The sequence below is a fragment of the Calidris pugnax genome, unplaced genomic scaffold, assembly GCF_001431845.1.
Source record: "Calidris pugnax isolate Ruff unplaced genomic scaffold, ASM143184v1 scaffold14, whole genome shotgun sequence".
In the NCBI taxonomy this organism is placed as follows: Eukaryota; Metazoa; Chordata; class Aves; order Charadriiformes; family Scolopacidae; genus Calidris; species Calidris pugnax.
Window position 1 is genome coordinate 4123225 of NW_015090793.1, and position 15841 is coordinate 4139065.

Here is a 15841-nt window from a genome sequence, read left to right on the forward strand (position 1 = left end):
AGTACCAAAAAGTTTGGAAAATGGGTAAATTTCACATGCTGATGACAAGACCATAGGTTTGAAAGCTACCCTACTTAGGGCCTCTTTTGCATAGCAAATAGTGTGACTGAGATCAAGACCTCTCAGCAAGAAAGACAGATAGCTGTCACTTTAAATATATATCATAGGGCTCTGTAGCAAATGTACAATTTTGCACCATCTAGCCTTTATAAAACAACTCTATCACATAGATTTCTATATAGATTAGCTAAGCAGAGTGAAGCACTATTCCAATAGCAACATTCTTGTTCGAGTTCTTTGGCCAGTAGGTTAGGGAACATTTCAAGCAAAAAGTTAATCTTACTGACTTTAAATCATGCAATAGTAATTGAGCTGGTCTGCAGCAATGCTGATAAAAAAGGAGCAGCTGGAAAAGCTACGAGCTCCTTTTGCCAGTACTAAATTAATAAGCTGTTACCTACAGTACAAATAGCTCAAACATGCTTTGGTGAATTTCAGACTCACTAAAATGCCTTTCCTGCCAGCTTTTGTTATTGACTACATTAGAGATGATGCAGTGACAGTTCTTCCACCCAGAAACAGAAAGCAGGTGAGTGGTATTGGAAGACTGTGAGTCAAGTGATCTCACGGCTGTTTATGTGATACAGTAAACCTTGGGAAAAGTAACACCTCAGAGGTTTGGTAAAAAAACCTGCAGAAGGAAAGAAAACAGCCACATATTCCAGACTGGAACTCACAGAAAGGTTAGAGTTGAGAAGAGTTACAGAGAAGCTGGGGAAAACTGGAAGGCAGCATTTTAGCTCTAGTTTCTACAATCAAGGCTCTAATCTAAGAATGTAGCTCTCTAACAGTAACGCTTAATAGCAATGATAAAAGAACACCGCATTTTATAGGCCTCCTAATCCTATCTTAATGGACTTCATGGACACACAAAGACCCACTCACTCTGAAGTTTTGATAGTCTAAGTGCCAGTCTTGCAAGTTTTGGATGTGCAGACTCCCACAACTGCCGAGAGCTGGGAGAGCTCTGCTAAGGAAGAAAAAGGTTCAGTGCAGATGTGAGGCTGTATTTCTGTGGGTGATAAAACAAAGGCATGATCAGATCTGAATCTACCTTCCCCCATCAGCACCATCAAGTGCCTGTCAGCACGAACTGGCTATGGCTACACAATTTTGAGGTACCTGTGAGTGACAAAAAGGAGGGGCTAAGGCAGCACTTTTTAGCAACGTGACTACATCTGAGCGACGTGCACAGCACACTGTGTACCCAGAGAATGTCTAACCTTGACTGCAGAGACTAAGTGGAGGGGGTAAAACAGAGAAATATCAATGATTCCACTGAAAAAGTCATTATTTTGACTTAAATTGCAAATATGCAAGATGTGTCTTGCAAAACATTTGGTTTAACTGTGGAAATGGCACTGTTCACAAGGACTGAAGGATTGATGGTACTGTATTCAGATAATGTAAGTACAGGTACAGGCATTTTTAACATTTATTTTATTTTATAGCTGCTTCGTTATTATTGCAATTGTTTGTGACTCTGCTCAGAGGCTGCAAGACAATAAAACGTTGAACAAGCATGAGCTTATTTGAGAAGTGGGACTTATTTCTACATTTGCTTTCTTATTCACATCCCTGTATTGTCCCTTTCCCTGTACTGGGACAGCCTCTTCTATGGCCTTGCAGTGAACCTGACCTGACAAATGATCTGCTTGAAGACAGCCAAATTTGGGTGTTTTTTTTCGTCAGATTATTTTTCAGACAGTTCCAGTTCCCTAGCCCAGTCCCCTACGCAGCTACACAAATGTCTGGCCCAGCACAAAGGCAGTGTGGGAACAGAAGCAAACAACCAAAGAATCGAAGTATGGAAATTATCTTCACCACACTACTGCTTCAGATTGTAAGATGAAGCTCCAAGAGACTATTTAGGCTTCAACCATGTATTACAGCTCCTATCTTTCTAGTGAAATAATTGCAACCATTGCAGAATCCATAAAAGAATTAAGAGGATAAATACTAGGAGACAAAAACCCTTTGCTGGACAAGACCTTTACTTTTTCTACTCTTGAACTAGCAGTAGCAGAACCTTAATGTATTATTGGCCCTAATACTGGAACAGCAACAAAAAAAAAAGATAATTAACCATTTAAAATCCATCTGTAAAGGCCTGGAGGTTGTTTGATGTATGCCATATTTGCCAATATACAAAGAATTGCAGCAAGGGCTTTCAGAACTTGCAATCTCTTTCCAGAAGGGATTCTTGTATGCCATTTATTGCTTTTCTGCCTAATAAAACTTCCTTATGCACTTCCTCTTGGGTGTTTCCTTTTGTTTCCAGGACCCAGAAAACTGACTCTGGCCTCAGTGATTGCTAGAGAACATGCTTAATGTCTTAGCATGTTATACGTGTGGTGAGACTGGTCACACTTTAATTGTACATGAAAGGTTGTTAAACAGCTAATAAAAACCCTTCAGTTTTCCAAAGCCCATCACTATAAGTAGATACAGCTAACAATTCTTCTTGCCCCAGAAAGATCCTTTTCTCCCCTACAATTAACATAATTAGCTTTAACATAAATAGCTCTCTGTCTGGCAGTGGTTTGCTGTACCTTTTATAGCTTCATTTCACTAGGTCTTCCTGTATCAGAGGTTTTGTCTGCTAAATAAACTGTATACACGTTATCAGTGAACGCAGCTGGAAGAGCTCAGAGCACGTTTTACAAAGACACGCACGTTAAGCACCACTTCAGAAACACAATTACAACTGATTTTCAAACTCTTCCCCATGCAGATTCAGTTGGGCATCACTTCTATTTCTGGAGTGGGGAAAGCAGCAATTTGCTGCTAGTTACAACTGGACATGAAATTGGTTCACCACCAATTCAGTGGCAATCATCTACTGACGTGCACGGCAGTAATGGGTAATTTTGGTAATGTTACATTAGCCAAGGCAGACACAAAAAAACCTAAAGGGAAGAAACAGAAATGCACATCAGCACTGACCCATGCTCTTGCTTTATGGCCCTCCTCTTATGCCTGCTATACATTTTATTGAAAAGCCCCTGGATATCAATTACTCAGAGTTTTTCAGTGGTTTTTTTTTTTTTCCTCAGCTATTTCCATTTTGAGACCTCAGTGAACAGCACATTTCAAAGACTGCCAGAGCACCAGGAACAGGTGGACATTTTTATACAAAAATAAAGACTGAAGCTCTTGCATCCCCTGGTGGCAGCCTGATTTATTTTTTAGTAACAAAACAAAACCAGTCTAAATTCTCCGTAACAAAACCTGGAGTTTTATTTTTAAACATTTATGTACTGATCACACAAATTGTAAATGAACGAGAGAAACAAAAATATTTTAAAATATTTTAATGTGATTTTGCCTTTTTTTGTCAGGGTAGCTGAAGTTACAAAGACTTGCAAAACCCATGTGATTTTTGGCCATTCCAATTATGAAGCTATGAGAATTATTTGGAAAGACACCATTAGAAGAAGCAGGCTATTCAATTGGATATACACTGCAAAAATTCCCACATTACTTCTGAAATTCTTTCTCTTATTGAAAACATCACGCTCTGCATTAGCAGGAAACCAGCCTTCAGCCAAATGACCCAAGAGATTAATTGTTTTCCAGAGCCAGAAGGGACAATTACAATCACCTACTCTGTTCTCTTATATAGCATAAATCAATGACATTTTCCAAGGAAGCTCTGGAATTTCTCCCCCATGCCCTATCTAAGTATTGGTACTCTCTGTACCAATATTGAAAATCAGTGGCATAAACTTCTTGAAGTGCAGGAACAAAACCTGACATCTCTGGCAGAGCTGTCAGATTCTGATCTTCACTCTGACCATTTATTCTGTGTGCAACTATGTGGAAATACATCTGATTTACTAAGTGTCTATGGTAGTTGAACGAGACTTCCCACATACATTCAAAAAGCTGGCAAAGCATGCAGCAGGGACTTAGCACTTGTAGTCACAATGTAATTTAATATTTTCTTGTCACCACATACAACAGGCTTCTACAGTGCACAAGAATTTCAGGCTGTGCTCTCTGGGATAAACTAGAATATAAAATTACTAAACTGCTTAGGAGAACACACTGACAAGGCAGTGTCTAGTTAAATGGCCTTATGTGAATCCTGGCATTTTGCAGATCGTGCAACCAACGGTCCATTTTCTAGAGTGGCACAGCTTGTCATCTCTGCAAACAAACACAGAGCTATGAATCTACTATCTCTCCAGGCCCATCCAGGTCTTCATGTACCTCTGAGAAGCAACGTGTACAAGTCCTGGCACTTTTGACAGCTCGGTGTGAGCAGGAAAGTTGCAAAGCAAAAAACAGTTCTCTAGTTCCTATGATCAACGTCGGCATTTGGCTTCAGACCTCTCCAAATCTCCAAAGAAAATAGCTGAGGCAGATGAGGAACACAGGCTCCTAGAGTTTTTAGCTGAATGAAGGGTATCTATTGGTAACCTTGAGCTCCCTCCTTCCCTCTAATCTGCAGGTGCTGTCTTAAATTTAAACTTTCTAGTGCAGGGACTGTCTTAATCCATACTTAAGAAATCTAGATCAGTGATTGGGGCTCCTCAGATGCTGCTGTTAGAAGAAAATATTTTTTTAAAGCAGCATATGCAAAGTAAGCAGAAGGATTAGAGTACCCTATGATTGCTTTAAATGATATGTGATGTGATAATTAAATAAGGGACTCAGATGACATTAAGATAGGAAGTCAATGGCATATCTTATTTACAGTGTGGATTATCATTTCGGATTATTCAGTTATTACTGATATTTTAAGAAATGCTCTATCTTTTCCCAGAAGATCATAGGATACATGGATTTTTCAATTATGTGTATTTCGATGTTATGTGACAACACTCTTCTTCCTCATGTTGCACATAAAACTACATTGCAAATTGAGAACGAACAGCAGAATCTGAACTTTTCTACAGAAATATAAAGCTGAATTGCATTTTGATTCCTCAGGCCTCTGCTGCTGTGCCATCTGGTGGCTATCAGTTTGTAATGCAGACGCAGGCAAAAATATCCACCAAAACCGAAATTCCCTTCTTTTCTAGGCATTTTCTCACATTTTCCTTTTATAAAACTTGATTTTCTATACGCTTTTTATCTGTATTCTTTCTGTGTCTTCAGAAAACAGAGCATCTATGAGAATGAGCTACATTAAACATAAAAATCAGTTCTATTTTTGCCACTACAGGCTATTCGGGACATCAGAAGGAGGCTGGTACAAACAAACTACAGAAGACCTATGACCTTCTGGAAAGCCAGTCAAAGCTGGATTTCAAAGTTACATTTGAAAGCAGGTACCTTAGGATGTCTATATTTTGTGTACTGCAATGACATGTTATGAGGGACAATAAATATATCTGTAACAAAATGAATTAACAGTTTACCTCTTGATTTTAAATTTGAGTTTACCTCTGTGAGTGAAATTTGAGGCATGAAGAAGTGACCTCCCCTCCAGTCCCTACTGTGTAAAGACACAGGTCTATGACTTTACACAAAGTTATGTAACTAAGACAGGGGTTTAAATTGTAATTTTTACATAATGGCTGTTTTAATGCAGAAATCTACCTAAATTTCCTATCTCTCCTCCCCATCAGACACCTTTGGTTAGTAAAGCAGAGACACAGTAAGGCCTTTGAAGTCCATGACTCAGAAATGGAGACAAGGTACTTTTTTTATTTCAACTGTACACAGAGAATACAGAAAAAAATATCTAACCTTCTCCTTCTCTTCTGCGCTGAACAGGGTTAGTCCAGAAACCCCATGGTTTAAACAAGACACCTAGTTTCTCTACTGGGTCTCATTAATCTTACATCTTTACTAACAGCATACCTTGTCTGTGGATATCCGTTAGCCTTCCTGTGGGCAGACAAAATAACTAACACCCAAACGGGTGGAGAGGCTGATTAAGTTTGTTACTCAGAACTTAATGAATTTTGGGTTTTTTTCATTATTATTGTTGCAGAGTCTATGACTGCAAGAATGCTTGTGGATATTCACAGAGTTATCAGTGGCATTTCATATTTTAAGAAGCAAGAAGCAGAAAGACTACGGTTATTCATACTGAAATTCAAGATTTTTCAATCTGGATTTTTTAGAAATACCCACAACTTAAAACCAGTAGCAAATACCTCCGAAGTAAGGACAGAACTGACACAGGAGAATATTTGCACCACTACAGTGTGATCTGATCTAGAAGGTTGCCTCCTTCAAATGTATTGACTTACCCATTATCCAACCCATTCAGCCCAATTTTCTTCCCTATGTCACCCACCATCACACCTGGCATTGGCAAGAGAGTTTTTGTATCTCGAATCTGCATAGAAGTGGAACAAAACATTAGTTCAGTTGCGGAACAATGGAAGTTATTGGTTGAACTTTTCAAACAGCAAAATTACTCCCAACCTGTATTCTGTTATTGATGCTAAAGAAAGCTGTTTGTTTTTCTCAAGTCCCTAAGCCTGGATATAACTTGTACTTAATGTAACCTCTCATTCAGGACAGAGATCCCTTAATAAAAATTACTTTGGCAATATGATACTAATTACATCACTGTGTTAAATATGCCTTAAGACTGATGACTGCTTTCATCAGACTAGCATGGAAACCTTCTTCAGGTGTCCACAGACATAGCAGGAATCAAAGGAACTTTTATGTAACATCCAGCTTTGAGATACTCCCCGATTTTGTAATAAATTATGTTCAGTCTGCAGCTAGTTCATGTTACTATGTACAACTTCTCTACTGCATTGCCACATTTTTTGATGCCTTTAATCTTATAAACTGATCTCTGTGGTAGAAACTTGGAGATTTCACGCAGATCAGCCTGCAGCATTGGCAGACATAAATCATCTTAAGCCTCATCCAAGACTTTCAGGACTTTATGCAGCATAGGTTACTTCTAACTATATACGCAGCATGATCATCTGGAGGCTTTTCAGCTCTCTTGTATTTTTCAGAATTTTTTTCAGAAAACCGACAGTATAAAACTGGCTCTACAACCATCACAAAATCAGTGAACATTTAAAAACACTACACGTCTTAAATTTCAATAAATGTTGAAGGCATTAATTAAAGCATCTGCTTGTCAGATACAAATAACAGCAGAATAGAAAGCCTGTAATTTGAACATACTATCCCCAAAAATAAAAAAAATATTAGCAACATTTCTACCTGTACAATAAAGGAATGCAATCCTTGGCACTGTCCATCAGGCGTATAGAGCTGGGCGTACACAACTGCATGAGTGGCGTGTTTCCCCATATTACCAACCCAGAACTTTGCAGCTTCAAAATCAGGAGTATTGATGATAAATTCCTGTAGTCAGGAAAGAAAGCAGCAATTATTATGATGGTCCCCTATGCAGGGACCATCCCCTTTTTATGCAGTTTTGTGTGGAAAGCAAGCTGGTTGACAGTGTGAAAGACAGCACACTTCCCAGTTTGGACAAGAGGGGACTGTGAGTAGTGGCAATTCTGAAGAATACATGTATCCTAAAATTTAGACACAGCTTCAGCATTCAGATTTTTAGATTCCAAATAGTGTGCTTTCTGGATGTACAAGAAACCTGGACTCAGAGCTTCATGAAATTAACAAAGATTTAGTCATTTCAGTCACTTTCACTGCAATGCACTCATCACCAGCATAAAGCCCAATTTACTTAAATGGATCTTTTCATGCTGCCAAACTCACAAGGTTGAGCTTTTTTCTGGAAAGGGATCTGATTGTCAGTGTTGCATAAATGATCACTGAATTGCTTGTGAAAAAAATGCAGACTGCAGTGTTGTCCTACTGAAGAATTTAAGATCTTATGTTTCAAATCTATGATTCTCTTTTCTCATTCTTTTGAAGCCACTTCATAATGTACAGTTATGAGTGATGTTGTTTGTTGACAGTAACAGCATCCAGTTCTGTACATTGCACTACAATAAAATGCCATAGTCTTTGGGGAAGATGATGAGACTACTTTCTTGGGACATTAAGTAACACATTTGAGATTTAACTTGGGATAAACCAAGCATGTAGATGACAAAGAGAGGGAGAAAGTTCTATCACCCTCCTCTCTTAACTCCTATTTTCTTCTCCCTTACTGTAGAACTACTGAGTTCTATTCATTTACTGAAAAAAACCAGTTAGGACAATTAATTTATTTGTGCAACAGTGTTGAATTTCAGAAAAAAAAAAAAAGAATAGTGTGCAGTATCCCAATGGAAAGAGCAGTTTATTGTTTTGCTCTTTTGGTCTCTTCAATAGTCTTGTTATCTCTTTTTCATATTTCTTTTTCTTATCCTCAGGAAATAATCCTAATTGTCATAAATAAAGCCTTCATATTTAAAGACAAAAGACAATTTAATCTGCATCTCTGTGAGAAACAATGTCCAACTATTCCTTAAGAGACACAACGAAGGAGAAGGACGCAGCTAAATTAACTAGTTGTAGAAGAAAACAGAAATGTCTGGATTTATTGTAAACATTGATATATGACAGCCAACAACAACTCTTTTTTGTAGTTTGTTCTGCTGGAATGGAATAAATTTCCTGTTTTTTAGAAGTATTGTGGGTATTAAATGCACTGATTTGCACTAGTCAAAAATACTAATGCCTAAGATCTTGTTTTGAAAACACTGGAAAGTTCTGTAGGAACAAGCTTACCTGTTGAAATCCTCACATCAACCATGAACTGTATTCTTTGCAGGAATTAATTTCTTTCTCTTAGCAATAAATGAAGGGGAGAGTGAGCTTTCTATGAACTGACGCACCCACAGAACGTGAAGTGTGATATGCTCGTCTCTTTGGTTTTCTTGAACCAGGGCTCCCCAAAACACTTTTCCTGGAGTTTTAAGTACTTGATTATTTTTTTTTTTAACATTTGGAGTTGAACTTGACTCTTTCTTGTTAATCAAAGAAATCCTTGAATCACTTCTGTTAGCAAATAACCGAGTCTAACAGTGTCAAATATTATTCCTGTGAGTTAAGGACTGACCTGCGTGCTACGATCAAACGTGGCAGTCGTCCGTATGCCTTTGGTATTAGTTCCATGGCTGAGTTCAGTCAGAGCAAAACATCCAAAAACCTAAATAAGGAGATACAAGGTACAGTTGAAGACTGCTTTATTACAGCAATTAAAATGGTTAAGGTGTTTGATTGCAGATATAGCTATTGAAAAGTACCTTGCAATTGCAAGAAACCAATCAAATGTAACCCTGAGGCTAGGCCATCACACCTGCAGTAGGGTTACAGGTACTCTTTTCCTCTGCTGATGGCTGACTCGTTCAGACAGGTACAGATTATTACATCAACTAAGTTTTCAGCTGTCCGGGTTGAAAGAGCTGTGTGGTGAAAATCAGCAAGTCTGCTTGCATTACAAGTAGTTCTGGGAACTCCCAAATTAAGAGAAAAACAGAATAAGGCTGTTTATTTTCAAAACTGGGAATAGTCTACAAATTAAGAGAAAAACAGAATAAGGCTGTTTATTTTCAAAATTGTGAATAGTTTACATTATTGAAGGGGATAGATTTCTATCAGATAAACATACGCATGCACTTAGTTCTCAGCAGCATTTGGGAACGCTGCCTGCTTGAAGCCACACTGAAATGTGCATACTGGAATCCCTTACCCTAGGCTGGTTGGGCCTGTGGTACATATTGTTCAGTAGAAAACCTTTAAAAAGCAAGTGAGAATAAAAAAAAAATAAACCTGAAGCCTCAGGGAAAAATTCTGACAAATACATACCCTCAGGATTTTGTGTAGACTTGAGGGTCATGAAAAGAATTCATCCTGATCTTTAACACGGGGTATAAAATCAGAACTATGTAGCAGTACAAAAGACAGACACAGAATTTCAGAAAATTAAATAAGCAAGGAATGGTTGGCCAAACCAAAAGACGAGAAGGGATAAAGAATAACAAAAGAAGCATGAAGCTCAGTTTGGGCAGGCATATATCTTGCAAAAGAGGGTCAATCCAGACAGTGAATTTTGCCCACGTGGCCAAATGGCAGACAGGATAAACTGCTTAGCACTGGCTCTTCCTGTATCAGACAGGTGGCACTTATTCTGCAGGGCACTTGGTACCGAGTCTCAATTGGCCTCCATGTGGTGTTTCTGTGGCACTAAGACATTATTATTTTCCATTTTATGGCATCAGAATGGAATATTTATAGCATCATGGCAAGGGTATGTGTTGTTCAGTGTATGATAGAGATGTGAGAGTGTTTTTTGAGTGTGCAGAACTTCCCAGGATATACTCTTAAAGGGCTGTGGATGGAGACAAAACTGGTCTAGTGTCATCTATTGCCTTTTGGGAGAAGTCCCCAAACTTTGTCTGCATGTTAACTTGGGTGGTCTAAAACACATCCAGGAAGTGCCATAATAGCTAGCAGTGAGGATAGTCAGGGTTTAGTGCTTCAATCTGCTCCTTGGTCTTTTCTTTCGATTTTTAGAAGTGCCCAGGTACGTAGAGACATCAGAAATAACACAAGGGTGCAGATAGTTCTGACCGTGCCCAGTTCCCACAAGTTATTTAAAAAAAAAAAATTACCTCCATGCTATAAACCTGTTTCACAAAGTCTGCAAACCTGTTAGAAGCACTCAAAATTGCACCTGCAAATACCTGTAAAAACAGAGAATTATGAATGAAACTAGTGACCCTGTGATGGAAAGCACAAATTGCATACGCACAGTAATTTGTAATTGTGACGTCCATGAAAGATACCAGGGAAAGCAGGCTGCACAGTAAACTACTACTTAGACTACAGCTGGAGTATATAAGTCAGGATTTGATCCCTTTACAGAGGACTGAAATTTTCACAGCTCTTACCTGTTCAAGCCCTCACTGCAAACTCTTAAAAACGCTTAATCAGCTCACTTTCCTCTTGACCTTACCAATGCTTTTAAGTACATCAAAACTTAAGGACTATTCTAGTTTGTTTCATTGCAAATGGATTGGGAACTGAAGGTAGCTGCTTCAAGATCAAAAGAGAACTGTTTTTAAAGCTACCTTCAGGTTTTCTAGATGAGTATTACACTTCTACACACTTTGAACAGTACTTACACCACAATGTAAGAAATACTGGAGACATGGAGACCAATCGTACATTCCTATACAGATGACCATATTAAATATCTTCAATGGGTTCTCCATGATCTCTTGCTGAGTAAGGAATTCATAGTCAAAAAGTCTTTTACAGCGCAGGAATGTCAGCTCCTGGTACTTCTCACGGCACAAATCTTCTCCAGGGTGATGTGCAAAGAGAGGATCGCTTTCCAGAGTGGAGAAGATTCTGTTCTTAAAGGGCAAAAAGACTGACATAAGAATGTTAATCTAAAAGAGCTAAAAAAACAAGTTAAGGTTCTTACAGGGTAATACTAGGCCAAAATTGCTCAATAGAAGATGTAAATTTATAAAGGCAAAATTCCAGATTGTATTTAAACAGTCATTATACATACAGTTCATGCAGCTAAATTTTATGAAAGCTCCTTTGTCATGAAGTAATAAGCCTGGGACTTATTCACTCTGCATGGAAGAGAACAGTATGGTAAAAACTACTTGCTTTTTATGGCAGCTTCATAATTTCACTATATGAAGCTGCTGGCATGATCTAAAGGGCAATGGCTGTCAATCTGAAAACAAAGGTAGAACTCCAGGGCTTACATTCAGTTAGAAATATGCCATAATGGTAAAGCCATTAAGCTACCACAACTGCTCTGTTCCCAGATGAAAGCAGAAATATACTCCATTTAATGGAACATACCATATGCAGCCATCCAATATGGGGATGTGCATCTTTTAACATTTCAATTTGGATCTTTTTTTCTTTTTTTGTTAGAGTATATATTATGGTGGGTTGGTTTTTTTTATGTCAGATCTCTGTGTCTGCAAGATACCCACATCTTCTTGATTGTATTTCATGCAACTTAGAAAAAAAAAAAAAAAAGTGCAGTGCCTTAGGCAAAATCTTCTTTAAAAAATTTTTAAGTCCTTTCCTCCTCTCTGGAGAGAATGACACAGTAAGAAGGAAGAAAACCAGAAGATTTCCTGTGCTTTTCTTTAAAAGGCAGGGTCATTCCCTTTCTCTGTATGAAAACAATATTTGTCCATGCAACTTCGAAACTCCCTGAGACACAGAGCACTTGTGTTTTTTCTATGCTTTTAAGTATATCAGTCAGATGCAAACAAGGAATTTCTGATTTCTCTGATCCACCTTCCAAGATTTTAGTAATTATGGTGAACATTCAAGATTTGCTTAAATCCATGTAAATCTATACCACCTTCAAAAAAGTCAGTTCTGTCTCCTCCTACATCTCTTAAGTCATGCATTCCCACACGATCTCCTGCTGCAATTAAAAAATAGCTGCAATTAAGCTATTTTTTTTGGTAGGTTTAGCTTTCAGTGAGGTAAGCACGCTAATGTGTCCAACTGCAATGACACATAAGCGTTAAGGCAAGCACAGAAGATCATAGGAAAGTATGTCAAATCAAGGAAATAGTATGTTTGACAGAGGCATGAACTTAACTCAGCTTAAGTGCATTATAAAACCACGGGATACATGATTTAATACAAACACTACAATAATAAGTATGGCAGAATACAGTTCTTTCTCAGTTTGAAATGAACACTGAAGTTCTTTAATGTAGCACTTGCTGATCTCCACTCTACTGATGTTCAGTAACGAAATGAGCCTTATTAGACAGCAAAGTAGGCTGCTTAAAAGTTCAGCTCTGTTCTGAAAACTGGATGTGCAAAACCAATTTCTTCATGCTCCATATCCACAGAATACTCTCCCTTTGAAAATCACGTACTCGCTTCTACTGATATCTCCAAAATTAAAACATGCTTTCAATTATTGCAAAGTTTACCTTAAGCTGGATGATATCTTTGCCATCTACTAGCACTGCCATCTCTTTCCAGTTGAAGGAAGCTCTCTTCCGATATTTGCAAAGTGGTCCTTTGGGGAAATCTGGTAGCAAAGCATCCCATGAACTTTGGTTGCCAGTGGCTTCTTTCAGATTCAGTGTGGATGCCATTGTTAGCTAACCTGCACCAAACAAGAAAAGACACATCACGAACTGAAGCACTGAAGATGTCTTATTTTTAATAATTAAAAGAAATCAAAAGGGTTGTTAATTAAATCTACAGACTTGTTCAAATGTATGAATACAGCAGTGCAGAGCCAACTAAAAGCTTGCCCTTCCATTTTTCTAATTTAATTGGCTTAGTACAAACTAAGCCAAAAAAACCCATTTGATCAAATGTAAATTAAAGATCTTTGTTATTAAAATATGAATTAAACCTTTCAAAATAAGCAAAATATGAAACAGGGACACTATTTGATTAATATTGCATAATAAGAAAAAGAGGATGAGGTAAAAGATCCAGTAAAGAAAATAACACGTCTTATTTAACACACTGTGAATAATTGTTACCTCACTTCTAACTTAAATGCAAAATAATAAAATATATTGAAGCACTTAAATATGCATACAAAGCCTTATTCAAATGCAGGAGATGCCTGTATTATCTCCACATTTCTAGTAAACACTTCACTTTCAACTAAATGGCATGTTGGCTTTACGTTAAGGTTTCTTTTTATGTAACTGACATGATGAACCATTGTTTGTATGTAAACGTGAGACAGAAAACATGAGGTCAACGGTAGGAACTCAACAGTGGTTGAACATATGAAAGAGTAAGTGGGTAATTAAACCTTTATTTAATGTACACCAATTACAAGAAACAAATTTCTGTAAAATTCTGCACATTTGCATGCCCTTTGCCTAATTTAGTCGTGTCTGGGTTAGCTCCCACAGATCCACTCAGCTACGTGAGCACTACGATATCTGGGTGTATCTGCCCTGGCCATTAGGAATATGGTGCAGAAATGAATAGGTGGCTTTACGCAGGGGAAACATAACCTCCAATAGCCCTCTGTGCTACTCCACTGCTTCCATATGGTGAACATTTAGAACTGTGAAACTAAAACAATATCAACTTGCTGTCCATCATCAACACTGACTGGAATAGAACAGGTGAATGGGACAAGCAGGAGGCTCTGTCTGCAACGGGTCTGTAAAAGTACAGTTAAACCTGTATAAATGAAGTCAAATAAAACTATCACAGTAGTGACTTCTACAAAGCACGCAAAACTAGAGGGCTTTTCTTCTACACGGGTGATGCAGTTCTGAAAACCTGTAAGCACGTAGGTATGCACTTAAGTGTCATATTGCCATACTCAGGAATAAATTTATAAAATAATACCAAGTCTGAACTTTGCAACCACACTTAAGCTTCACTTTTCCTTCTTTCTTGGCTAGAGTTGAAATTTTCATCGCTGTTATGTGGTGGCTTATTGCATTTTTAGTCTGTCTTCCCACTAAACATTTTTTTCTGAATACACTTTTTTCTGTGCTGAGTTGACCTCAGACTCTTGTGTATGTGATCAAATGCCATCTGCTGGCATTCTGTTGTGTGTATCTATGGGTCATGCAAGGGCATCGCAAAACTTCACAGAACCAGCAGGATTTCACTACCAGTAGGTAACAACCGCTCTGGTTTTGGAGAGAAGGGGAATCTCCCTTTGTGTCAGAACCTGGCCCCAGAGAGCAAAGGCTGATGCCTCGGCTGCTCCCAGAAGCAGATTTTGGAGTGCCCTCTGCTGCTACCGGCTCCTGTCACACCCAGCAACTTCTGTCACTTCATGCAGAGATCTCTGCTGTGCCTGTAAAACGCAGAAGTGATCAGGCAGGGGAACAGAAGCTGGCCACCTTATAACAAGGGGACTGGCTGGATGAAGCAATTATCAAAAGTACTGGGAGAACATCTGGGCCCAGGGCTGGCCAAGGGCTGTGTACGGACTATGAACATAGTCTGTACACAAACTACTAGTTTGGCATTCTACTTTTTCCGTCACTTTTTTTTTTTTTTTCCTCTTCATCGTGATATATCTCCTTGCTACATTTCTTTTCTTTCAACCTAATCCTCTTAGGGAGGTAATTCTCTAGTTCTGGATGGTACAGACATAGTTGAAGATGACTGCAGGGTAGTATTTCTGCATGTGACTTCCAACTCGTTTTAGGAAGGTGCAGTTCCACTATTAAGCAACAGGTCTGGAAAGAAAAGATTGGGGGGGAAAGCCACTGAGAAAGAGCATTTCAACCTGAAGCCAAGTAAACAGAGATTACTTTTCTAACTGGAAAACAGATAAATCAGACAGAAGTTCAAGGCTTCTGGCTCAGAGAAAAAAAGAAAGAGAAAAACTTCCATCAAAATACCGCAGCTGTTGCACCCAGCTTTATTTACATTACAAATCAATGAGATTGCTCAAATGAGAAAACCTAAGTGTTCATAAAAGAGGATCTGGTACTTTAAAAACAAAATTACAATTTCTCTCTCTGCCTTCACACAGTGTTTTAATATGATTTGGTTGCAAGCAAACAGTTTCAAAACTAATTAGGAAACCAAACCAGTCAATTACCATAGGAAAGTAACAAAGGACTGCCCTAAAGAGTAACATCAGTGTTAATTTCAGCCTTGTGCTGATTTTCGGAAAGCTGCAGGGGGATGTGGCGGCGGAAAATAACAACGCGGTTATTTTCAACTTGCAGACAACGGCCGGAGTTTCTCTGGGAAGTGCTGAGCTGAGGCCCTTCCTCGGTGGAAGCAATTAAAATTTAACAACACCGCTATGCAAATCACGAGGGGATATTTCCGTTTGCGGGGCGTTATCGCCCATTACCTTGTGTAACTGACACAGCCGAGACACTTGGTAGCCGACAAGAATAAGGACCTAAATAATAATAAT

The 15841-nt window shown here is 38.5% G+C and overlaps 1 protein-coding gene across 3 annotated transcripts in view; it reads right to left on the bottom strand.

The window, feature by feature from the left end:
• Positions 1 to 15841, bottom strand: part of ACOX3 (acyl-CoA oxidase 3, pristanoyl) — a 36253-nt gene that overhangs the window by 19704 nt on the left and 708 nt on the right. Inside the window, exons 2-8 of one of the 3 annotated variants that reach the window (XM_014935992.1) lie at positions 15776 to 15826; positions 12900 to 13078; positions 11094 to 11327; positions 10581 to 10652; positions 9026 to 9115; positions 7216 to 7359; positions 6270 to 6358 (exon numbers count right to left, since the gene is read on the bottom strand). In XM_014935992.1, the coding sequence (XP_014791478.1) occupies positions 6270 to 6358; positions 7216 to 7359; positions 9026 to 9115; positions 10581 to 10652; positions 11094 to 11327; positions 12900 to 13067 (797 nt within the window). In that variant the 5' untranslated portion in view covers positions 13068 to 13078; positions 15776 to 15826. Of the gene's footprint in view, positions 1 to 6269; positions 6359 to 7215; positions 7360 to 9025; positions 9116 to 10580; positions 10653 to 11093; positions 11328 to 12899; positions 13079 to 15775; positions 15827 to 15841 lie in introns of those variants that run through there. The other 2 variants (XM_014935991.1, XM_014935993.1) reach the window with 2 other exon arrangements.